General features: G+C 34.4%; 1 protein-coding gene across 1 annotated transcript in view; it reads right to left on the bottom strand.

Moving 5' to 3' along the window:
* LOC140168523 (lissencephaly-1 homolog) overlaps positions 1 to 27,587 on the bottom strand; it is an 86,661-nt gene that overhangs the window by 43,690 nt on the left and 15,384 nt on the right. Inside the window, exon 3 of the mRNA XM_072191924.1 lies at positions 13,103 to 13,181. Coding sequence (XP_072048025.1) covers positions 13,103 to 13,181 — 79 coding nt within the window. The remainder of the gene's footprint in view (positions 1 to 13,102; positions 13,182 to 27,587) is intronic.

Genomic DNA, 27,587 nt, shown 5'->3' with positions numbered 1-27,587 from the left:
TACCCGCCTGTGCCTATGCTTTGTGAACTGGACTTTTTGTGTTTAGTACGGTTAGGGTTAAGTGGCCTCCATGAACAACGCACAAAAATGGCATAGTCAGTTTTCTTTGGCTCTCTACCTCTTTGATTCAAATAGATCCTTCATGTCATAGATAATTAGCATGAAACACCATCTTCAAACTAATGAGTAATATAATATTGAAGCAATTGCAAATTCATTCATGATCCTGTAATCATGACAGTATTTTAAGTAGAAAATGATGTCATCGCTGATGCTTTCAATGAAATGAACACCACACAAAATCAGCATCCTATCATCATGTGGTATAAATATACCACTCACCATATGCACCATGTGTTCATATGTTGAAGTGCATCCATTATCACTTAAATTTTTCATCTTTTTAGTTGCAAGATTGGCATTGAATTTAGGTTCATTTCGGCTTTCAGATATCCGTCAAGGATTCCAAAAAAATGTAGGGTAACATTTTTTCCTGAAGTGGCTTAAAAATGGTTGGTACATCGGTAAAATACTAACTAAACTATTTTCTTTTCAGAAATATCAACTAAGAAGAAAATTGAAAGGTTATGACCATCTTTTCAGAATAAGCCCCCCCCATTGGATTTGCACTCAATTCCTTATGTCCAGGGCACCCATCACCCAAGGCATAAAGAATCATAAGAACTTAAGAAGTACTACACCCCTCGATAAATTTGTGTCTAGTTGTGCATTTTTCTCAAAAACTAATAACACAGTGGTAACAAAAGTTATGTATATTATAGGGGCAAAGAGTCCATTTATTACACTGAAATTTCAGTGACCCAAGACACAAGGTACCGCTAGAATGTACCTCATTTTCTATCATACATACTGAACCGCTTGTCTTGAGTCACTGAAATTTCAGTGTAATAATTGGATTCCTTGCCCCAATAATATACATTTACTTTTGTTACCATTATGTTATTATTTTTGAGAAAAATGCAAAAATAGTCACAAATTTACCATAGGGGTGTAATACCCCCTTAATTCTATCTCAAGAAATATGAAAGACCCCTGGTATACTGTATCCATAAGATTTGCCTATGGGCTCCCTTGAAATAACTAGAATTTTTAGGAACAAATTAAAAGTGCCTTCCCATAAAAATCCCATCAGCAAATTAAATAAGGGCACAGAAGTTGACAGAACCTCAATTCTTGTTGGGATTTTTAGAAGGGAGCTCTCAATTTGTACACAAAAACAAAATTACCCCAAAATAAAGGGGCCCATGCACGCTATTGTGAATCCTTATGGTATTCATTTAAAATTAAGGGGGGCCTTTTTACAACCTTTTCAGCACCAGATCTCCTTCAAACAAAGGTAGGATAAGATTGGACATCATCTGTCTATCATATAATAGAATGACCTTTGAATGGTTTTTTTATACTTTTAAAAACTCATATTCTGCAACTTGAGGTCATATTTTGAGTGACATTCATGATTATTTCATTCTAGGTTACTGAACTGAGTCACTAGAAATTGGCAAGCTAATTAAAACCAACACAAGCCAGCAACCATCATCCTATTTGCTCCGGCCAGCCATCCGTCAGTGAAATATGATCCCCAAGTTAAATGGGATTCTGTCTTAGCCATGACTCATTATCTTGTCATCCAACACAGCCATTCACAAGCCATTAATGACCTCATCCCCAATGGCATAGCTCAATGATGTCCATCAAACAAGCAAAGCTCAAATTTTGACCTCAGTTGTAGTGGATGAGTTTTTGTACCCAACACATGCAAAGGTCACTGTTTAAGTGTAGAAGCATATTGGGGTTAAGGAACTGTGTCCTAGAGATTGTCATGTTAGAGATCCTAGTGTTTCCACAGTGGTAGTTCCCCTTTATTACCAGGTGTTAAATAGTCCGCAAAATAATGGCTGGCCAGTGATATATCTCCTGACACCAAAGCATCCGAACATGACCTCAAATATTGAATTTTATTTCAATAATGTCTACCATAATCTTACTATAAATAGGGGAATGTTGTATGTATGTGGCATATGTAATGTAAAAGGCTCCGTCAGTTTCGATCCAAATGTCGCCAAATTCATACGGGAGATCGAGGAATATACGGGAAATTGCCTGGACTTTATTTGGTTGAAATCGGTCAAGAATTGGCTGCAAAAACAGTGAAAATATGGGTAAAAACAGGTTTTTTGTTATGAATATCAGTTGCCAGCCTGCGCATCAAAAGGATAAAAAGGTACATGGACGGGTCACGGGATTATGATAAAGATGAACACGTCCGCATACACGCTATGAGAGGACGTATACGGGAAAAATATGTGTGTTGTATAAACAAAATGAAGCGGTAGACCTACTATAAAGAAAAATGAAATTAAAATGACAAACGAGGTACGAGTAATTAGGCCAACGGGTTAAATTAACTAAATGAAACGGGAACGAAACAAAGTAGGAAAGAAACTAATCAGGAAACGTAAGAAAAAAAGAAGCTATAATAATGATAACAGAATTAAATATACAAGCAGCAAATAAAAAATGAAGCTAAAAGGGAAATGTAACAAATGACAGATTTAGAAAAAAAATGGGAACGGGTTTAAATAAATAAATAACATGGAAACGGAAAATCACAAGCTAAGCAGCAATTTTTTTAAAAATGAGAACAAAATAGCCCCATGTAGAAGAAACTGAAAAGAAAGGAAAAAAGGAAATGTAAGAAGAGACAGATTTATATAAATAAAATGTATCTTTAGGATGATTCTACATGTTCAGTAATTCTTCCTGTTATAGTGAACGCTCCCATTTACTCATCTAGCGGGGACCCGCGCGAAGCGCGGGTATCCTGCTAGTAAATACTAATTTTACTAGATGTTTATAGCATGCCTGATTATCATATGTTAATTTTTAAAACTTTAAAAATCTAAGTTTTAATCATTTACTTTAAATTGAAAATGTGATCATGTTTGAAGATTGAAGAAACTCTTTTCATATTGAATTTAGACCCATCTGGCCAAAGAATTCTAAATTTAAGTTCCAAAATATTGTGCACTAGTTGTGGCTTTAAAATATGCAGGTCACTGGAAAGTTAACTTTTAATTTGATTTTTAAAATTGAATATATATGAATGTTAGCTTTTTTCTTTAAAATAAACATATTTATTTAGGTTTCTTACAATCATCATACACATTGATATAAAAACATCAGAATATTTCTGGCATGCTGGAAATTTATAAATGAAAATTTAAGACTGTGGACACATTTTTCAACGCAGTTCCCTTCAAATGTTTACAGACATTTTTTTTCCAGTTCCACAGAATCATCTTGCTTTGGAACTGTCAAAATACATGTAGGTTAATACTTGTAAAATATCTTGACATTCAATGTAAATTACGTACATCTTTTGTACATAGTCTGGCACATAGTTATTTTATAAACACTTCTTGAGGATCACACAAACACGTATACATCAACCTATAATGCCTCAGTAGACGAGCCAGCCAACCAGTCAATGCAGTATGCTCATGATCTCCTCATTCCCAATGCAGTGAATGTTACTTCGAAGAAAAGATTTAAAATTCAAGACGTCATGAGGCCATCATCTCGCTCGTCACATGTATGCACCCAGCGCTCAACAAATGGTCATGAGTGAAAATAGCACCTGCCATTACGCATACATTTTCTCACTCTCCCACTCCTCGCCTAAACGCACATTTTTGTGGTTCTCATTTTCGACGGTTGTATTTTTCGCCATTCACAATATCCAATCTTTAAATTTGTTGGTTGGTAAGTTCACATTTGTCGTAACAAAGGACAATATTTTCGCACAACTTTATTTTCACAGCCACAACATCAGCTTAAAAATTTGTAAAATTACGTTCCGTAAAAATAATCATCACTTTGCATGCACTAGTTGCAATCCCCTTGGCACAGTTCGCAGACTGCTACAAATCAGTGTTTACAAGCGAACTCGTACCTCTAGATGATTGTATCAGTGTGGAGATGTTTGAGGCACAACGCAACAGATTCCCCACCCATCGAAGATTGCACAACACCTGAATGGCAAAACATGAATGAATTTGATTTGCGTAACGGCAGAAGCAATATTATCAACGTTCCTTGTGCATACATGTACTAAGCGGGCTCTTCTTTCCATAGAAACAATTTTCTATTTTAGCATTCATGAGTTTACATGTGTATGAAAGGACCTGCAGATATTCAATAGCATTTATTATTTTTGGAATGTTCAAACCAACCATATCTTTGTTTTTGTTTAAGTTTGCAGTTTCTTGATTTTTAATTTGTGGCTTATTTATACCATATTAATTAATTCCTATTAAGTTTTCAGTCAAACCTTGTTTCATATTTTGACTTGACAGACCTCAAAACATTTAGTCTTGCAGTAACTTCCAAAATCAAGGTGCAGTTTCTTGATTTTAATTTGTGACTTTATTAACCAAATTAATTCCTTTAAGTTTTCAGTCAAACCTTGTTTCCTATTTTGACAAACCTCAAAACATTTAGTCTTGCAGTAACTTCCAAAATCATGTTCTTAATATCTTAATATCATAGTTCGTACACAAGACAAGGAGCAGTTTCTTGATTTTAATTTGTGATTTATTAACCAAATAAATTAATTCCTTTTTAGCTTTCAGTCAAATCTTGTTACATATTTTGACCTAATACAAAATAGCCTTGCAGTAATTTCCAAAACCATGTTGATCAATTGTAATAAAATTGAATTAAAAAGGAAGAGAAAAAGACACTGATAGCAAATAGAAATTGTAAAAATTTAATTTCTTAAATTGAAATTTCTCACTACTTGTAGGCAAAATGCGAGAAATTTTCTATCAAATAGAATCCTCACAAAATTGCAAGTTGTGAAGTATAAACCAGACAAGCTTGTGACTAAACCTCATTATTGGCCTTCATTCAGTGTTGGTCTTGACCCATAATATGGTTTTCGAGTGTTTGCATCTTATTTGTAGTCTTCCCAAAATGCCTTGTAATTCTTTCATATTTTGCGATCTTGAGCAAAATGAGTCATTTGTCGTGGGGAAAAAAAAAATCAAAATTCAGTTTGTACTGGTCATGTTTAGAGCTTTGTTTTGATGACATTTTCATCACATTCACTAGACTTACAGTTCCAGTCTTATGGTCATTAAACAATAAAATACAAAAGAAGTTGAACACTATTATTGGCTGTATATAAATAAATTAATAATGTTCAGGCCACTGGGGGAAAAAACATACAAAAAACATGCTGTTCTATGGGCAGATGGCCTTGCTAAGTAAGTCGGTCAGTTGATATTTTCTATTTCATTTTTTTTTCTATTAGAGGTTTAAACCATGTAAAAAAAAATCCCTGAAAACTTTAAAAATCTGATTTTTTAAATTTTATTTTGCAAACATGCATAAGTTTTTTTCCCCTCACCTCACTGCATACTAACAGTAGGCTAATTACAAAACACACACCCACTCCCAATAGTAAACAAATTTAGGTGTCAATTGGTGGTAAAACTAATCAATATTTCATTGCATTCAAATGTTCACACTGGTCATCAAAACTGGATTAAATAATAATATTATCGTATTGGTCCGATTATAGTCCCACCCGCTTTTTTAGGTGAAAATTTTTCACAATTGGGGGGTGGGATTATACTCGAATTAAAAAAAAAAAAAAGATGTTGTATTTTTAATATGAAAATTGATAATTTCTATTCATGTCATACTCTATTAATGATTTCAAAATGCATTGAATTTGAATGCATTTTGAATCATTAATAGGGTGGTTCTTATAAGTCTGAAATACCATGCTCCTAACCCCTAGAATGGTTCAGTTGGTTGAAAACCCTATCCTGTAAAATTTTCAGAAATATTGAACAATATTTACTGGTAGCTCAAGAGCCTCCAATATGGTCGTGACTATTCGGAACATTGGTCGTCGGACATTTTGGAGCATTTTTAGGGGTATATTTTCAAAATAGAGTGTCTCTTGATACTCAATCTTTGTAATTACATTAACAGTAACTAGTTTAATATATATATAACAAAAAGTTTCATGTATTTACTTCCATTGTTGTTTTAAGCTCAACCAGATATGGCACTTTGTGCCGCGAATACTCCAGATACTGGTCGTCAGCCATTTTTGAGCAATTGTAAATGGTTCTAATTTCAAAATAGAGTGTCTCTTAATACTCAATCTTTGTAATTACATTAACAGTAACTAGTTTAATAGATATATAACAAAAGATGTCTTGTATTCACTTCCATTGCTGTTTTAAACTCAACCAAATATGGTAGTTTGTGCGTGAGTAGTTCTAAATACCGGTCGTCAGCCATTATGAGCATGCACTTATAAGTGGGTCTATTTTCAAAATAGAGTGTCTTTTGATACTTTATCTTTGTAATTGCATTAACAACAACTGGTTTAACATTTATATAACAAAAGATGTATTGTATTCACTTCCTTTGTTGTTTTATTCTCAATCAGATATATGGTAGTTTGCGGCGGCGAGTATGCCTAAATATGGCCAGTTGTCAGCCATTTTGGAGCAATTATAAAGGGGTCTATTTTCAAAACAGAGTGTCTCTTGATACTCAGTCTTTGTAGTGACATTAACAGCAACTAGTTTAACATACATTATAAAGATATCTTGTTTTCACTTGCATTGTTGTCTTCAACTCATCCAAATATGGTAGTATGTACTATGCTGTGAGTACTCCTAAATACCGGTCGTCAGCAATTTTTGAGCAATTTTAGGGCGGTATATTTTCAAAATAGAGTGTCTCTTGATACTCAATCGTTGTATTTGCATTAACAGTAACTAGTTTAACACATTTATAACTAAAGATGTCCTGTATTCACTTCCATTGTTGTTTTTTTAAAATCTCAACCAGAGATAGAAAGACATTCAGGAATTTTGTATATTTTCTGTGGCTGTAGGCCTTTATTCATTGCACTGCTAACGCCAGCCTGTGCTCCACGTAATGACCTCCAGTTGCTTAAAGGACCTGGTCTTATCAAGACAGCCATGCAATTGTCTAGAAGGCAACATCCCCCCATCTGCCAAGTTTTAACTTGAGTATCAGTAGACCCTCTTAATTATAATTGCTTGAAAATGGTTGACGACCGGTATTTATGAGTACTCATTGCGCAAACTACCATATTTGGTTGAGTTCAAAACAACAATAGAAGTGAATACAAGACATCTTTTGTTATATCTGTAAAAACTAGTTACTGAAATGCAATTACATTTTACAAAGATTGAATGTCAATTAGAGATTCTCTATTTTGAAATTAGACCACCTTACAATTGCTCGAAAATGGCTGATGATGACCGGTATTTTTGTGTGGCACTTCGTGCCATATCAGGTTCAGTTAAAACATCAATGGAAGTAAATACAAGACACCTTTTGTTATATTATATGTTAAACTTGTTACTGTTAATGTAATTGCAAAGATATGAGTATCAAGAGACACTCTATTTTGAAAATAGACCCCTTTGCTTGAAAATGGCTGACGACCGATATTTAGGAGTACTTCGGCACAAACTAGTGAAACTACCATATTTGGTTAAGTTCAAAACAGCAATGGAAGTGAATACAAGACATCTTTTGCAGGGGTCGCGCTAAGTTGCGTTCTTGCGCGCCACGCGCATTTTTTTAAGTTTGAGCGCATCTATTCATTTTTGCATACCAGTTCGGGGGTTTTCATGCGCGCAGAAAAATGAAAACATGTGAAAGAAAAATAAAAGCTTCGATCTCCAATATTTACGACCTGTCCAGAAATTATGTAACATAAAATGCAATAACATAAATGTTGATGTGAAGTCGCCGTAGCATTGTAACATAATTTAAAAATAAAAATAAAATACACACCGCCAGCGTAATTTAACACAGATTGTGATATTGTCTAGAATCACTGATGAGTTTTATTGCAGTACTGAATGATGACACGTACTTGAGTTGGTAATTTCTAATTCTAGGTATCTGTAAGAAATGCTTCAAGGGTGGTGTGTAGAGATATGCCCATGTGAAATTTACGAGGCCAGAAGAAAAAAGTGATGACAAAATTTGCCCTTGAATTATGTTTTATAGTCAAAATACTCCAGTAATTCAATAAATATCATGATATTTGGCCTAAACTTGAACTCATTTGCAATGAAATGTCATTTTTATTGAGTAAATCATGGCTTTTTTCACTCGTGACATGTGACTTGCAATGCTGTTGAATTCTGCACTTTGCAAGTTGAACTGCATTTTATGGAATTCGCGAACTTTTATGGCATAAAGCAACACTTATATAGCAAGTACACTGCGTGGGAACTTTCTTTAAAAGCCAGATAGTTGGTTAATAGCGAGAATCACGGCGTGAAAGGGAGATCGCGTTTTTGCCAGGCCTTAACTATTTACACATCATAACCAAAATCACAAAATCTGATACTGATATATATTGAAGCGCTGAGCGAATATACCTATTCGTCTCAGTTGAAACAGGCATTCAATACTTGACTAGAGAACCCCTCATTTTAGGATTTGAGCGCATATTTTAACACTTTCAGGGGTTCAGGGTTCTGAGAACCCTGGTTTTAAAACCTAGTGCTACCCCTGATCTTTTGTTATATATCTGTTAAACTAGTTACTGTTAATGTAATTACAAAGATTGAGTATCAGGAGGTACTCTATTTTGAAATTAGACCCCTTACAATTGCTCAAAAATGGCTGACGACCAGTATTTAGGAGTATTCACGGCACGAAATGCCATATCTGGTTGAGCTTAAAACAACAATGGAAGTAAATACATGAAACTTTTTGTTATATATATATTAAACTAGTTACTGTTACTGTAATTACAAGGATTGAGTATCAAGAGACACTCTATTTTGAAGATATACCCCCCTAAAAATGCTCCAAAATGTCCGACGACCAATGTTCCGGATAGTCACGACCATATTGGAGGCTCTTGAGCTACCAGTAAATATTGTTCAATATTTCTGAAAATTTTACAGGATAAGTTTTTCATCCAACTGAACCATTCTAAGGGTTAGGAGCAGGGTATTTCAGACTTTTGTAAAATAAGAACCACCCTAATCATTAATAGAGTATGACATGAATACAAATGATCAATTTTCATATTAAAAATACAAAATATCTTTAATTTTTTAATTTTTTTTTTAATTTCTGAAATTTTTCGAAAAATGGGGCGGGGGGTGGGACTATACTCAGACGAATACGGTAATAATAAAAGTAAATCAAATTTGTTCATTGAATTCATGTGTCACAATAATTTCCACTTTCCTGTTGCAGTGACCATAAACCCTGGAAAAGGAGTAGTCAAGGTTAGTGTTGAAGTACCGTAGATGCACATAATAATAGCGACATTTTCAGCCTTGCAAATACTTGATTTTTAAAAGGAAAATTAGCCCTGTACAAATGTAAGGGTTCTTTATAAAATAAATTGACTTGTGCTTCAGTATTATTCCAAGCATAAAAGATCAACAATTTCTGCTCAGATGACAAACCTGAAAACCCAATTTACCTTGCTGCTTGATTATGACCTTGGCCTGTTCTGCACATATAAGACAGGCTGGATTTTTAAACTGGCAATGCATTCTGGGATTGTTGTTGACCCACAAACCCATCTTGCCAATACTTACATCTGATTTGATTATCATCCTTGAGTCAACATAATTCCTCCAGTATTTATTCAAATTACTCAAAGTGCAAACACAGAAAGGTCACAATAAGATCTTAGAAGTGGATGTTTTAAATTTATCTCCCAACAAAATTAGATTTTTGTATCTTTCAATTTTTTATGAGTTCTCTTTCAATAAGAATCATCATGGAAATTGGAATGAAATCGGACATTGAAGAGAAGTTGTGCTCACAATGTAGCCTTCTCAGTTGTGAGCTAACCAGATTTTATTTGTCTATTTTGGGATGCAAAATACAATAAATCTAGCTATTAAAATGCAAGGTAGGAGTTTGTGGGGGTGGGGATGGGGGGGAGGTTGGAGACCTGTACATTTCACTTTCAGGAAATATCACAAAGGACTTAAAAATATTTTTTGGTACATAACTTGCAGAAGTTAAAAAAAACAAACCTTTCAGTGAGAAATATGTGTGGCCTACATTTCAACAAATCAGATTTTGAGAAGAATTTGTCTTGTAGCTGGATTTTTTAAGACACAAAAAATCCAACATTATATAGTCTAAATTTGTGTTTTTTCAAGAGTTGAAATCAGAAAAATAAGGAAAACAAGATTATAGTTCTACTGAAATTACCGAATTAAGGGTAGACGAGGTATTTTTGGTCGAAGCAACCTTGATGTTTTGCAAAAGTTCATTCTACAAATCGTATACTCTGCAAACTTGCTTAATTTATTGTTGTTAATTAGTTATGTACGTTTTATGAAAGTGTTGTTGTTTCAGCCCTCTTCACAACGCAACTCAAGAACCACTGCACCTATAAAAGTATATCTGTGATATTTTAATTCTTCTACACGCTCGCTATAAATTGAGCAGTGCAATTTTTGCCAAAGCTCACTACCATTTGTAAGATGCTGTGAACTACCAAATCACAACAGTTTAAAATAATTAATAACCTTAAATGATCCTTTTCAATTTCAAATTGTGAGCCATTCCATTTTCTGTGAATGAATAGGAAAATTTAGCCCCAGTTGCTGACTTTGTGACAGTTCTTGTAAGGGTTGTTTTACAATCAGGGTACATTTGGGCTGAGCACCATATTGTGCCCTGTTTCAAATATTAGATTAACTTATGATTAAAAGTTGCCATGCCTAATTGTTGGCCCCTATTAGTTCCACCTACAGCCACAAAGAAACTGTTTGAAATGCTTAGCAAATGATGAAAATATACATTTCTGTATGATTTTGGGACAAAATAGCCGTCTCATTTGACCTTTGTGAACTTTGCAAATGATATATCACTGCCAGCAATAACATAAAAACATATTTTGTCAGTTCAGAAGTAATGTTTGAAACATGATTGTTCAAAATTGAGAACCACATAAGATTGCGACTGTTTCATTAATTGTACCATTTCTTCAAATTTATGTTGAAAATTCCGTCAAAAAATGTCCTCTCCGAATACAAGCTCGTAATCCATAGTTAAAATTGACCCAAGACTAAAATTATATTTTCTTGAAAAACACTTATAGATATCCTACAAACTCATAATAAACACTTAGTCCACTTACACTTAGTTTCCATGTATCACATGTTTGAAAGTTGGACGTCAGGTTTCCGTCAAAATGTGTCCTCTCCGAAAAATTAGGTATGCAGAAACATGTGTATCAAAAACATGTTTCTGGCATAACTTGAAACTCTGAACACTTGACGCCTAAAAATTTTACAGATTTCCTATTTGACCCATCTACAACACAAAAACAAATAAATTGAGGAAAAACTAGACACTTCATTTTTCACCCCCAGTGAGACAATCTGTGTACCCTGATTGTAAAACAACCCGTAATGAGCTAATCCTCTTACAATGTTCAATTGGGCAAGGAAAGGTTTACCACTACTAGATCAAAATCCCGCAATTTGTTACAACACAGAGAAAATTACATCAAATCAGGGTTGCCACCCCCATGACTTTGTAGCCCAATTAAGGGATCTAAAATGAGCGTTTATTGCGTTTCGACAGTATTTTTTGTGGGACATGAAAGCACCTCGGACCTATCGAATTGCATTCTGAATACGAAGCATGTCTTTCTGATATCAAATAATTTTCATTTTTTGAAAATCACAATAAAATACTAATTTTATGACAAATTATAAAAATTTGATATTTTCAAATTTTTGATATATAACAGTCCTCGAAGTAAATTATATAAATCTAATGATATATTCTTAAAGTGTATGTAGCAGGGAGGAAAAGCCGACGGTCAATTGCACATTTTGACCTTTCATATTGAAGATATGGATTTTTCCCCAAAAAGACCTAATTTTTTTTGGTGTTTTGGGAAAAAAATCCATATCTTCAATCTAAAGGTCAAAATTTTCAATTGATCGTCGGCTTTTCATCCCACCTACATACACTTTAAGTATAAATCATCAGATTTATAAAGTTTACTTCAAGTACTGCTAAATATCAAAAATATCAATTTTAATGATTTGCCATAAAATGTGTATTAAATTGCTAATTTCAAAAATCAAAATTATTTGATATCAGAATGACATTCTTCGTATTCAGAATGCAATTCGATATGTCTGATGTGCTCTGATGTCCCAAAATAAATACTGTCCAAACGTTCATACCCCAGCCCTTAAGAGCCCATGAAAATTTGTCTGATGATCTCCCTGTCCTTGCATTTGGGACAAAGGTTGAATATCACCCAAAGGGAAGACAAGATCGGAGGAGGCTTGACACTCTGCAATGCATCTACAATGATTTACCCCTCCTTAGCCCATCAATCAATGTTGGAACACAATGGTAAACCGCTGAAGACATTGGCATTTTCAGCACTGCCGTGCACGGGGGAGAGGGGGTCATAGTTTACCATTCTTTACAACACGCAAGCGTTCCAAGACTTGCATGTATTTCCAAGATTGTATAGGCTTCATTATTATGTTGAGACTTTTCTTTGGAAATTTCTTTGCCCTTTTTGTACTTAAAATTGAGGTTTTATCAGCATAATGGGCAAGCCTTCCGAATGACTACATCACATAGATTAATGGCCATCAAATCAAAATCTATGACCCTTTTCCCTCAAAACTTTGCATATGATGTAGATATGATGTCGTCTGTGCTCTTCTAAAAATTTTCATTTTTACACTAGGATCCACAACATGCTCTTCTATCAGGCCACAGTTCTTTAACGGCCTTTAACCCCAACATTTGCACATTCATTGAAAAACCTTAGAAAATATGGGTACAAAAACTCATAATCTGCAACTTGAGGTCAAATTTTGCTCTATGATTGTTTATTTGAGGTTATTGAACTATGGCATTGGGATGAGGCCATTGTGGTCCATAGTGCTATGTCCGGTCCAGACCAAGGTACCTGTCCTACATGTTAAAGCAGTCAAGCCAGTCAAGGATCTTGGGGAAGAATTCAACCAATTCTTTTTATACGTACCAGATCTGCTTCCTTGTGAAATTCTGCAAGTGCATTTTCATAGCCATTTGATCGCAGGTAATCTGCTATAGCTTTATTCCTGTAAAAACAAAGAACAAAAAGATGAACATTATTTCAAACTCAAGTTAAAATCAAATGATGTCAGACACTATAAAATTTGTAAATCATAATGTGAACACTAAAGGAAATCAAAACAAATTTAAAGGCCCATTCAGTGATTTGCTCATCCGGACGATCGTAAAAATCATCAAAATTCAGATTTTGGTACCTTTGTAATTGGCATAGATGTGCTAACATAGCCTGCTAGTGGTTCGTTCGAAAGCCGTGTATTTTAGACAAAATAAAGCATTTGCATGATTCTGGACTTTTGATACTGACAGTACAAAAAGTCCGACTCGAGATCGAAAGAAGCTCACTCTCCACGTACCAACACGCGTTGCGTATTGTTTCTCGAGTCTCGATTTTCTCGAGTCGATCTGAGTTGAAGTAGAAAACCTTTCTAAAACTTCTGTTTTTTGACTAATTTGTCGATGTATTCAGGGGAAAAGTGGTTTAATGAAATTCTGTAGACTTATTCTTTATTTCTAAGCAACTCTGACAAATTTCCATTTTTTTTTTTAATGTTCCTGTGAAATCACTGAAAGGGCCTTTAATGAGGCTTCATTGAAGCTGGGCAAGAAACTGAGAATCAATTCTCGCATTGATTCTTCTAATGGAATTGGGACTTGGTTTGAATGCCATGATTTATTTTAGAATTACAATGCATGTTTTGAAAATTCTATATCATTGTGTGCAAGACTATGTGAGGCTGCGAGGCATGTCAAGGAGATGCATCATGCTAAACCAAGTACAGAACAAATTATTATTTAGACAAAAAAACCACACAAAAAACAAACAAAAACAAAAACAAAACAAAAAAACCACAAAAAAAAAAAAAAAAAAAAAAAAACCACCATGAACAAAAAAGATCTGTATTTTGATTTCCCAGGAAGAAATATACTGTCTCAGATTCAGAAATCATACAAAATTATGACACGTAACACGCTGCTTTAAAAATCCATAATAAGAAATTTAATTTACATTTTAATAACCATATTTCACAATCTTCTGACAATTAGATATGACGGAAAATCAATCCAAATTTAATATGAAATCATAATATTTGCTCTAGATTCGACCTCCGCTTGACCATACGCAGTCCTCGCCATGTACAGTTCCAAGTGCCAGATTTGTCATTACATGCATGCATGTGTCTGCCATGCCGTAATATTAGTGAGAAATTGATGGTTCATTCAGAGTTTATACAGTACCCAATCAATAGTTTCTTCTAATAATGCTAATCACCCAGTGGCAATATTTGCTATTATTAGTCATAATAATTTTAATACATATGGTATGAATACGGAGTTTACGACATGTAATAACTAGGCCTAATGAGTGTTCTCTCTATTGGGAGAGATGTGTGTTTGTAGATCAGAGTTACTAACTAAACCTACAATTTGGTAGCCTAAGTGGGTGACTTTTAAATTGGTAAAAAAGGCTCATTACATGTAGTTACCAACTTACCATGGAAACTAATGAAAAGAAAAACATTGGGCGACACTGACACTCGCGATTTTCAGTACTTTCCATTCCCAATTTCCCATATAATGTATAGGAACTAATCCTTTAAAAATTTTTTGGTGATTTGACCTGGTAAATCTGACTGAAAATGTATGACAACATTGTAGTTTTCAGACTGAATTTGAATGACAAGCCTAGTGCCAAGTGTTGGGTACACAGTAGTTTGATGTTGAAGATTTCATGTTTTGTCTGGTAATAGTAGTGCTCATTTAGTACTAGATGGCTGCAATAATGTATAGCCCCCTTACTCTTAAAATCCCCTTGCCAGCTACCGTATCAATATTTAGGGATCGGGCTTCTTTGATCAGTCACTGATTCATAAACTTTGTTATTATTTTCCACAAACTGGTATAATGAAGCAGCCCTTAATTTTGAGGGTTTTCAGATTCATTTTCATATTAGCCATTGACCAATATTTTGAGGATATTTTGTACAATTGGGGAACTCCTTCGCCCCCATGAGTCTGGATTTGTTATTTGGCTAGTTAGCATTTGGCTAGTTAAATTCAAAATCAACAGAGGGCGTCCTATTTTGGCTAGTTTAACTTTGAAGTTTAACTTTGAATGTGTCCACAGAGTTGGAAGACAGAAAGGGGGAGTAGGCATGTATATTTCGGACAAACTTAAATACCAGGTACGCAAAGACTTAAGTAAATCAACCCCAAACTTTGAGTCATGCTTTATAGAAATTGAAAATGTAAATAAACGAAATATCATTGTTGGTACTGTATACAGAGCCCATACATCTATTAATGATTTCATAACAGGAATAGATCCTATTTTAAAGACTATTAATGCTGAAAAAAAGCTTACCTATGTTTTAGGCGATTTTAATATAGATCTATTAAAAGTTGAGGAACATAAAGCATACCATGATTATTTAGACCTAATTTATTCCTATTCATTAATGCCAACTATATACAAACCGACTAGAATTACTGAAACTACCGCTACACTAATTGATAATATATTAACGAATAACGAAGCTGTAATTCAGTCTGCTATCATAGTTACAGATGTGAGTGACCACTTTCCAACAATCTTGTCAACAAATTTAGATGTAACTGACATTCCAAGTCCAACGGTGACACATAAAAGGGTTCATAGTAACGAAAATATTTACATGTTAAAGAAAAGATTAGCTGATGTCAAATGGGAAGAATACCTAGATAATATAAATGCAGATGATGACTACAATAAGTTTATCAGTATATTTAATAAAATATATGATGAATGTATTCCATTAAAGAAATGTTCAAATAAAAGGAAAAGGGATCCGAAATCGCCGTGGATAACCAAAGGGTTACTAAAGAGTATAAACATTAAAAATACTTTATATAAACAGCATTTGCAAAACCCAAGTGCTGAACGCCTTCACAAATTTAAAATATATAGAAATAAACTTCATGCTTTGATACGCAAATCTAAGAGGAAATATTATTTTACCAAGTTTGAGCGTTCCAAAAATAATATGAAACAAACATGGAAAACAATCAATAATATCATTGGCCGTGGTAAAACAAGACAAGCTCAAAAGAAATTTAGAAGTGACAACGGCAATACTATTACCAATCCCCATGATATTTCCAACCTTTTAACGATTTCTTTGTACATGTAGGTCCTAATCTAGCATCACAAATTCACAAATCAGGTAAAGATTATTTTGATTACCTAAAAAATCCAGCATCTAGCAGTATGTATATGAAGCCAGTTGTTGAAATGGAAATCATTAAAATTATTGATAAATTTAATCAAAATAAAAGTGCTGGTCATGATAATATTGGAAATTTTATTATAAAAAGAGTTGCAAAGGAAATTGTTCAGCCGCTTGCCTCAATCTTTAATCTCTCCATTTCAACCGGTGTTGTGCCACAAAAAGTAAAAATAGCAAAGGTAATACCAATCTATAAAAAAGAAGATTCTGAAGTATTTTCTAATTATCGCCCAATTTCGGTACTACCTTGTTTTTGAAGATACTTGAAAGACTAGTGTTTAACAGATGTATTGCGTATATAGATAGTAATAAAATACTAAATGATAAGCAGTTTGGTTTTCGAAACAACCATTCTACATACATGGCCATAACTCAACTAGTTGACAAAGTTAACTATGCCGTTGAAAGAACCTAAACCACAATTGGAATTTTCTTAGACCTTTCCAAAGCCTTTGACACTAGCGGCAATATCATATTAATTCATAAATTGGAACACTATGGTTTTCGTGGTATCGCATACTTCAGTGGTTCACTAATTATTTAAGCAACAGAAAACAATATGTACATTACAACTCTTGTGAATCAGAACTTAAAGATATTATTTGTGGTGTACCTCAAGGTTCTATACTGGGTCCCTTATTATTCATTCTCTATGTAAACGATATTATCAACACATCAGATGTATTAGACTTTATATTATTCGCAGATGACACTACTATTCTGTACTCACATAAAGATATTGAAAGTAAATATCAATTAATTAATAATGAATTGAAAGAAATTAGTAATTGGTTCAAGTCGAACAAACTATCGGTAAATGCAAGTAAAACAAATTACATGGTTTTGGGTACACCACATATGACATCAAAAATAAACTCAACTGTGTGTGATGTATCTCCTGAGATCATTTTAGATGAGTCAGTTCTGGAGCAGGTTACTAATACAAAATTCCTGGGTGTGATTATTGATGAATGTTTGACGTGGAAATACCATATAAACTGTATAGCAAAAAACCATCTCATGAAATATTGGAGTTATGAACAAACTTAAATTTTATGTACCTGATCGTATCCTGTATTCTCTATATTGTACTCTTGTTTTACCTTATTTAAATTACGGAATATTGATTTGGGGTGATACGTGTAAAACATACTTGGATAAAATTATGAAATTACAGAAATGGGCTGTGAGGACAATAGCAAATAGTCATTATAGAAGCCACACTGCTCCCTTATTTGCCAAATACAATATTTTAACTCTTGCAGACACCTACAAACTTGAATTGGGGGTATTTATGTACAAGTACAGTAATAATGAATTACCGGGCGTATTTGATGGCTTCTTTACACTACGTTCCAATATTCATAATTACCAAACGAGAAACGCAGATAAATTCAATTTAATGAAGAACAACAAAACATTTACTGACCATGCCATTCGTACTGCTGGTCCAATATTATGGAATTCTTTGCCAAATTCAATAAAAACGGCAAATTCATTGAAACATTTCCGTAAGATATATAAGCGTGACTTGATCTCAAAATATGATTAATTCTTGAGCATTGTGTTTCTCGTTTGTTTGTTATGCTTTGTTTTGTTTTTACTTCTTTTGATGGTAACATTTCTTTGTTAAGGGGGGTGACTTCCTCTGGCCTTACTGGCCTTCTGGTCATCCCCTCCATCAGTGTTCGAAATAAACACTTATCCTCTTGTCCTCTTGTCCAAAAATCACTGGGGACAACCAAATTGAGATATGTACTTATCCTCTGGACAACCACTATATATTACCTCTTAAATATGGCACATTTTGGGGACAACCAAAATGTTTTGAGGACAAGCAGAATTTATACTTAAAGTTGTCCTCGGGACAACCTCCATATTTTCCTTATTTCGGACACTGCCCTCCATAATTCGTTTGTTTGATATTGCCTTTGTTTTTTGAAATATATACTTGTGTGATTTCATGTGAATTATGGGAAAATAAAATATCTTGTATCTTGTAAAAATATCTTGTAGTTAAATGTTGGTCGCCCAGGCTAGTTAAAATTTTGTCCCTTAGGCTAGTTAAAATTTTGTCCCCTAGGCTAGTTAAAATTTTTCCCTTAGGCTAGTTAAAATTTTGTCCCCTAGGCTAGTTAAAATTTTCCCTTAGGCTAGTTAAAATTTTGTCCCCTAGGCTAGTTAAAATTTTCGCTTAGGCTAGTTAAATTTTTTCCCTTAGGCTAGTTAAAATTTTGTCCCCTAGGCTAGTTAAAAATTTTCCCTTAGGCTAGTTAAAATTTTGTCCCCTAGGCTAGTTAAAAAATTTCCCTTAGGCTAGTTAAAATTTTGTCCCCTAGGCTAGTTAAAATTTTTCCCTTAGGCTAGTTAAAATTTTGTCCCCTAGGCTAGTTACAATTTTCCCCTTAGGCTAGTTAAAATTGTGTCCCCATCATCTCAAATCAAGGGGTATTCCCCATCAATCATGTGGGGATAACTATCATGTGGTCAGCCACCAAAACAAGGAGGCCCAGACGCCCCATGACCCTGTGAGGTAAACCACTCGGACAGAGGAAGGTCACTTCTCCTAAACTCTATTTATATAAATGTCACATTAAATATTCACAGTATTTGGTACATTTATAATTAAAACAAAGACATAATATAAACTATAAGTTCTAATCTTCTTTACATTATTATAGGCCCCCCTAATGCTCAAATCATGTCAAAGGTGTACGTTTGTATTACTGTTGCATTTGTTTTATTGTTTCATTGATATTAGGAAAGTAAGGGAACCAGAAAGAAAAAATGAGGGCCACCAATTAACTAGCCCAAGGAGCCAACATTTAACTAGCTTGAGAGACCAAAATTTAACTAGCTTAGCTGACCAACATTTAACTAGCCTAAGGACAAAAGTTTAACTAGCCTGGGCGACCAACATTTAACTAGCCTAAGGGACAAAATTTTAACTAGCCTAGGGGACAAAATTTTAACTAGCCTGGGGACAAAATTTTAACTAGCCTAAGGGACAAAATTTTAACTAGCCTGGGGACAAAATTTTAACTAGCCTGGGGACAAAATTTTAACTAGCCTAAGCGACAACATTTTAACTAGCCTAAGCGACAAAATTTTAACTAGCCTAAGCGACAAAATTTTAACTAGCCTAAGCGACAAAATTTTAACTAGCCTGGGTGACCAACATTTAACTAGCCAAAATAGGACGCCCTCTATTGATTTTGAATTTAACTAGCCAAATGCTAACTAGCCAAATAGTTATCCCCCATGAGTCATGGGAAACCGAGTCCCGCAGCAGTCTTCTCTAAATCAATTAGTTGAGTGGTTTCTCAAACAGAGTTCTCTTAATATTTCTTTGGCTTAAATTAATCAAATTATCTAGAATTTTGTTCTTTTGTCTTTCGCAGTACATAGACAACTTAAAAATAAAAACATATTTTTTTTAATCAAATAAATTGAAAAATAAAAAAATAAATAAAATGAAGTACCGGTAAATAAAAGATCTACATTTAAAAACAAATAGTTTTTCTCTTCAAATTAGTTGGGTACTTTTCAGACATCCTGCTCTTCTTCATGACACAGATTCGCTGGGCTACATTTTCTGTCCCTCCAGATGCCAAGTCAATAAACAGATTATAATGAAAGACAAAGATAAAGGGAATTTATCGTGTCTGACATCATCTGTCAATCAAACTCGAGCATGGTTTGTTTACAAGTGTCGTGATGATGACTTGCTAAACGCGGATTTATAACCGGGCACCTTATTGTTAATTTTGCACCTTTCGACATGCAAACCATCTCAAAAGTTAGGTCACTCTTTATAGAAACTTTCGTAACCGAAGGCACCATGTCCTCAATGCCTAGAAAAGCGGCTTTTTGCCTTGTAAAAGTACATAATTTTTCGCCATTTGCTGCTATTCCTTTTCTCCGATCAGCACCAGATAGATTGGTCTTCCTTTTACGCGCTGATTAACCTGTGTAAACCAATCAAGGATCGTAATTGACAGTGACATCAGACGCGATAAATTCTTTTTATCTCTGTCTTTAATTATAGTTGCTTCTTTTTTTCAGGGAATGGATTATTCTAATTTTAGGAAACGATGAGAATAATGTTCTACATTCAAGATATTAAGAGAGCCGCAAGCTATAAAATTTGAATGATGTGCAAAGCATGAATTCTCTGCTCTAGATATGTTTTTGTTTCCAATGAAGCTTGGTGGTGCACCTGCATGTGAATCACTCATGTGGAAAATAATTCCCTGCAACTGTCAAAGCCAGAGAAGATATCCTACCCTTCCCATAATGCACTTCTCTAATTTTAATTTCCTGTACCGATTTGCTATCTAGTGCGACATGGAGCGACAGTTAAGAAATGAACCTCAATGAACAGAGCACATCCGGATGTTGCAAAATTGTTCTTAACTATGGACAAATGTTAAGGGGGTACTATACCCCTGGCCAATTATGTGCCTATTTTTGCATTTTTCTCAAAAATTATAGTAGGGGGGTCACACATTTGCTCATTAGGTGTCTGCATACGACCCATAAATGAACAATGGCATGTTTTGAGCATAAAAAATATCAAATTGTTTTCTTCATACAGACCTAAACATTTTGAAATATTTATTTAGTATATGTGTAGTTACAAAAAAATATTTTTAGGTCTATTGACCTTTTGAATTTTACACGGCGGCTCTGTGAAAGCACCCGATTATTTATCAGCAAAGACCAGTGTCTGGATCCGCAGAAGAAATTAAGAAATTGCCTTTAGAAAGTGAGTTTTTCGACCCGGTGCCAACGATGTAGTGAATTTTAAAGTTACTTTTCTGAACCATGAGAAATGTATCTTTATTTTAGCACAACTTGTTTTTTCTACAATAAATTTGAAAATTTGATGTTTTTTTTGCCCGAAACGTGTGTATTTTCCCATAGGAAACGCCGTCCAAGGGTGAAATTTTGATATGATGACTGTAGATGATGAGTTACCCTACTGTGTGCCACATGTGCAATCAAATTGAGACTCCTTTTTCCTGAATCTCCACAAAAATATCTTTCTTTTAGCGTAAACAAGAAATTTCTAGGATGTTGGGTTCAAAAATGGCAATATATTGAAACATTTGTTTTTTGGCCATTTTCCTGTGTATTTTCCCATATAGAAATTGTTGACCTTACTTGTGAAGTTTTCATATTTTTCCATTTCTGGAGTGTAGTTATCAACATATTATGACCAACTTGTTGTTTTTATCTACTGCAGTGGTCCAACTTGAAGTCCTAGAGTTGTTTTACCTTGAATATGGATGTACAAAGTTGATATTTTTATTCCGAGGGTGTCCGTAACTTGCTGTTTCATTCTGTAGCACTTTTTTACATTGAGCGGCAATTTCCTTGATTTTCTAGATTTTTCCCACTTTGGAGGCAATTTCTCACAATATTTTGATGCACATGAAGCTTTTGTTGTTGTTTTTGTGTTTCAACCCAAGGGTTAGAGTTGGCTTAGTGTAAATGCAGCCATTCACAATTCATATTTTTAATCTGAAATTGTCGTAAACCTGCAATTTTATTCTGCAAGGGGTTAAAATGAGAGTGCGACGATCCTTGATTTTGGTGTTTTAGTCCATATTTGGAGTAATCTTTTTCAAAAACTGAAGCAAATGATGTACCTCTTGACATCTATGTTGAAAGACTCAGTTATACAGCAACTTAAAGTGAAAATCAGACATAGGAAGCATATAATTTTGATTTTTTTAGTCTTCAAACATGCCATATTGTCGAAAACATGCGTTTTTATCCAAATCATGCTGAAAAACAGCGATTTTTCGGAAATTTTAAATTGGCGTAACTCGAAAACGCTTTATCCAATTTGAACCATTTAAATTGCTATCTTCATCTTTTTGCAAGATGCTTCTGAAAAACTTAATGCCAAACATTTATATTGTAGATAAAATAATGATGTGACCCCCCTAATTATAGCGCATTGGGGACAAGTAAGATATGTATATTATAGGGGCAAGGACTACAACTACTGTACTGGAAATTTTTATTTCAGCACAGACAACAGTTGTGGAGTTACAGTCAAAAATGAGGGAAAACCAATATTTGATCAATAAATCAATAACTACTTGCCTTGATTTGCTGAATTTTCAGTACAGTAGTTGTAGTCCTTGCCCCTATAATATACATATCTTACGGTACTTGTCACCAATGCGCTATCATTTTTGAGAAAAATGCAAAAATAAGCACAAAATTGGCCAGGGGTGTAGTACCCCCTTAAACCAGTCTATTCTCAAAATGAAAACAAAAAGGAATCTGTACAAAGTTATGGTGGTGTCATTTGATGAAATAAGGTGATATATTATGTTGCAATGGATTCTGGGAAGGGTAATATATCTTCTTTATGTCAAAGCCTAACCTATTTCCTTGCACATGTAGGAATGATCAATGAATGAATGAACAAGGTATTTATTATGCATGCTGCTGAATAGACAACTTGACACTACTGCTTCCATACACTAGAAAAGGCATGATCACACGGGAGCTTACCTCCGTGTTACCGTATACGGGGGTAGTGCAAGGTCATGACTTAACACGGATACTTGTCCACACGGTCCTTCCTCGTGGTCTTTAACTCTAAGCACTCCGTGTTAGCTGCACCGCTCGGTCTTTACTTCGTGGTAAATATAGGAATTTCCTGGAAGTTTTAGGGCCGTTTGCTATACTGCAAGTACACTGTGGAAGCCGATGTCTCTTAGTTTCAGGGCAATTATGTCCTACACATGTTTTTTAGCTGTTATTTTCTTCTCCACTCAATTTCATTATCTTTCAAGACACTAATATCAGCTCTTCCGTTTCTTCTTTTGACCAGTTTAATGTTTTGTTTTGTTAGGGTTTTTTTTCTTTTTTCGTTTGTTTGGTGCTTCTTTCATCATGTTCATTCTCGGTGAGAAACGGAGATAAATTATTGTGAATTTATGCTAAAGAAGTTTAAAATACTGCGAAATTGTAAGTGTTTGTATCCATAAGGTCAAGCTTACCCCAGAATCTTGTGCGCTACCACAGAGATTTCTCTGTGGTAAATCTTCCGTGTTAAGCTTCGAGGTAGTTAACACGATACTTGTTCAGGCGGTCGCTAACACGGCTACCTCAGAGGTAGCTTCGTGTTAGCTTAACACGAACTTACCCCTAAGCCCGTCGAACACGGCTTACGACATAAAAGATTTTATATTATTTGTTTCCCTGTGATCAATAGAAGTGCCATTCATCATCATCAGGCACAACACTGGTTGCAACTTCCATTTTTGGAGTGTTTACATTTAAAATGATGTGATCAAGCAAAATGAGTTTGATGTAGTTTCGAATCAAATTCCACATTTTATATTCTTGTGAGATAATGGCAGCAGTAGTCCACTTTCCGACGATGCAGAGCAGAAGTCGATCTCACTGTGAAATTGCATTTATTTTTGCATGCGGACGTGAAAATTAGTAGATTTTTGTAACATCTCAAACAACTTTGTTTTTTCGCCCCGAGACGTTGATAGACCTCAAAAGTATTGTGTCCTTGGGTCGGTCGGTAGTGGAACCCTAACCAAAAATGTATTTCCCAAAATTTCATAAAATAGCTTTTTATGAAAATTTTGGTAGCTTTCAAAAGCTACCAGCTGACTACTTTTCACAGAATCAGATGTCAGTTCAATGTAGTGTAGCACTGAAGTCAAAATATTTCGAGCACGACTTCAACCATGTGTGTTTACAATAAATTATGACAGACATTTAATAATTATTCAAAACCCATAAAATATACATATGGAAATACCAGGGAATACCTAATTTTCATTTAAACTGCAAAATCTAGTAAATAACTAAATACGATTAAGTAGATCAAATTAATTTAGGAAAGGAAGTGCTTTCCTTATTATTTTTGAAAAATGCACCTTTTTAATTAATTATGGGGAGTGCCTGTTCATAGAATGGTGGTCATTTAAAAAAAAATGCACAGACATGTACAAAATGTATTTCAATTATGATGAGTGCCTGGTCATACTGTGGCAGGTATTAAATTTGTACATTGGGTGATTCATCACAATTTGTCTTCTGTAACCACAGAGGAAGGGTCAGACACTGGGTAACAACAAAGATATCCCAGCACATATGATACAGTCAGTTTCATAAAAGATGTCTTTCTTTAAACACTAATTCCAGCATGACTGCACGAGATAGTAAACTGTGTTTATGTGCACATGGCAAGCACTCAGTGCAACAAAGACTCTTCTCCAATCCGCTGAGCTTGGACCAGTATTGACCCTAAAATCAGTACCGGTATCAAAATTTTAGTTCTGGTTTGCACTATGATCACGACTACATTGTTACATAAATTATGTGATGACACGCACTATAGCTAAAATAATAGTTTCTCGATCATGAGAGTATGAATGTAGGGGAGATTGGGGTTAGTTGAAACATTTTTCACAAAATCGTCTTTTTAACGCAAACCGATTACTTTCAAGAAACACTAACCATATCAGTATAAACACATACATACATGCTACAAATACAGCCTTAAACTTTATTGGACCTGCTTATGATTATTCATATAATCCAATTTGAAAATTTGAAAAAAAGTGTTTCAACTAACCCCACCCCTGGGATAAGTTGAAACATAGGGTGGGGTTAGTTGAAACACGGCTTGTAAAAATTGCAAAATAATTATTATTGTGTTGTTAGGGTTATACTTCCCTTGAAGGCACCCTTTAACATACAATCAGTGTGAAAAAATGAATAAATAAATATGTGGGAGTGCGGGTCAATACTTTGGACACAAGGTGACGAGTGTCACCATGGACCAAAATATGAGAAGCCTAAAATATTATAAAATGTACTTTCTGTGTGCTCTTTTTGCTTGTATTATTGCTTTTTAACCATAAAAAAGCAATATTGAAGAAATGGTTTACAATTACATGTTACAAATTTTTAAAAAGTCAAATTTTTAACCATATTTTTCTATGCAATTTTCATGTTTCAACTAACCCCACCTCAAAAGTTTCAACTAACCCCGATGCCTATTTTTTACATTTCAAAGTTCATTACACAAAATAAGAAATACAATGAAACTTTTATTTAACATTATTCTGGGATTTACTACTAGTGCTTATGATACTCAAAAATAATCCCCTGAATCTTCAAACAACATGGAGATAACGCATTTTTTCTTTTTGTTATAAAAATTAGTCAGTAAGTCAAAAAACAGATATTCCTTTCCCAAGCCAATACTGGTGGGGCATCAGTGCTGTTGCTAATTTGGTGGATGACCCTTACTAATACCTATTACTAGGTGTCAGTATTTTACCAAATTAATTTTTTGTGTCAGAAAAAAATACAATGTTTCAACTTACCCCGCGTTCCAACTAACCCCAATCTCCCCTACTGCGTGCAGTGCACTGCATAACGTCGCAAGTTTAGTGGAATGACACGATAAGCGCGATCGATCGTGCACGCACAGAGGCACAGGAAATGCAGCCCTACCCAAAAGCGTTGGTAGGCGTTGCACGCCGACCCAATTGTCATTGCGTGCCTATTGATCGAGAAAATATTATTTTAGCTATACATGGCTGTCATAGTGTACATGCCACATTTTACTGTTGTAGGAATATTTTCAATACACGCTTTATGTATCATGACACAATTGGGTCAAAATCTCATACAGTGTTGCCTTACAAATTTAAAGTTAACAGGTTTCCCCATAAAACCAAATAAACTAAAGTTGTGTGTGCAAGTAATATCACACATTGTTTTTGTTTTCAGCTGATTAGTAGTAAATATCAAATTATTTTACATCTTGCCTTCCTTCAAATCCTTGACCCAATAATTTTTCCTAGATCATAACATGATTGGCATTCCACAATACAAATTCTATTGTTCCAGAACAAAGCCTGGGAGTGCACAACCCATTGATGTCATACATAAGTGTTCTTCCCCAATCAATATAACTACACTGCAGGCACACACACTCTCAGGTCACTCTGTGTACAAACTTCACTAGCTTCAGGAAAACAGTCAAAACATTGGCACAGTATTGTTACATAATCCCATTTAGTAAATTGAGGTCAGGCTTGTCAGACCTCAAGCTTGTTCAGGGGTTCAAATTCGCAATCAATTGCGGGAACCAGTTTAGGTTCTCGCAAATGGCTTTTGCGAGAACCTTTGGTTCTCATCAGAACCAGGCTTTCGATTCCCGCAAAATATTGAGAAAAAAAAACTTGTAAAATCATAATACCCTATAAATAGGTGGGAATTTGTATGCAACTTACTATAACATTATTAATAACAAAACCAAGTTGTTTCAACTTTGAATCCTGAAAGTAATTTTAGTTTACCGAAATACTGACTACACTGTACACAGCAAGCTCAACATAACATTCATGTATTAAATATAGTGCAGTTTAAAAGGTTTTACACCCGTATGAGTTCTATTTTTGGAGAATTTGAGGCCGCGGATGACCCAATCTCCTACTGCTAGCTACGCGATGAAGAGATGTCAAAACATGAAAATATACCATATACCGCAATACCCCTAATTTCACTTGATTTATTCATACCTAAATTTATTACAAATTTCCTTAAATGTTCGCTGAAAATTGCTTAAAATAGCTTTTGTATGTACTGTTATATGATTCGCAATTTTAAACCATATCTTTTCAAATGAAATGCAAATTCAATTAAATTTATTCCACGTATTATTTTGTACATCGGGTAAAGGGTGAGCACGTGTGTAATAAAATGACAACGTCATTTGCCGATTAATTATTCATGTTACGATTAATTATTCATGTTTACCAGACACTTTCGTAAGAAAGAGATGCCGTGATTGGTGGAAATAGGCAAGGTGAAAATGATACAAACCAATGACGGAGACTTTCATTACTAGCGAGGTCACGGCTATTATTACGGGGGTGATCGTTTGTAAACACTAAAATTACATGGGTCATGGATTTCATGCTCACTGTGCTTTCTGTTCGTGATTGTACAATAAATTGACAGCTAAAATGATGAAATCTTTGCCTTTTCCCCCAAACATTTCAGAATTATATATTTTTTTAATGCACTAATGATGTTATTAAGGTGAGCACATGCGTGTAATAATTATATAATAAGCTTTAAATTG

Source organism: Amphiura filiformis, chromosome 13 (genome assembly GCF_039555335.1).
Source record: "Amphiura filiformis chromosome 13, Afil_fr2py, whole genome shotgun sequence".
Taxonomy (NCBI): domain Eukaryota; kingdom Metazoa; phylum Echinodermata; class Ophiuroidea; order Amphilepidida; family Amphiuridae; genus Amphiura; species Amphiura filiformis.
The sequence above is the reverse complement of the archived record's forward strand: the minus strand, read 5'-3'. Positions and strand labels throughout refer to the sequence as shown.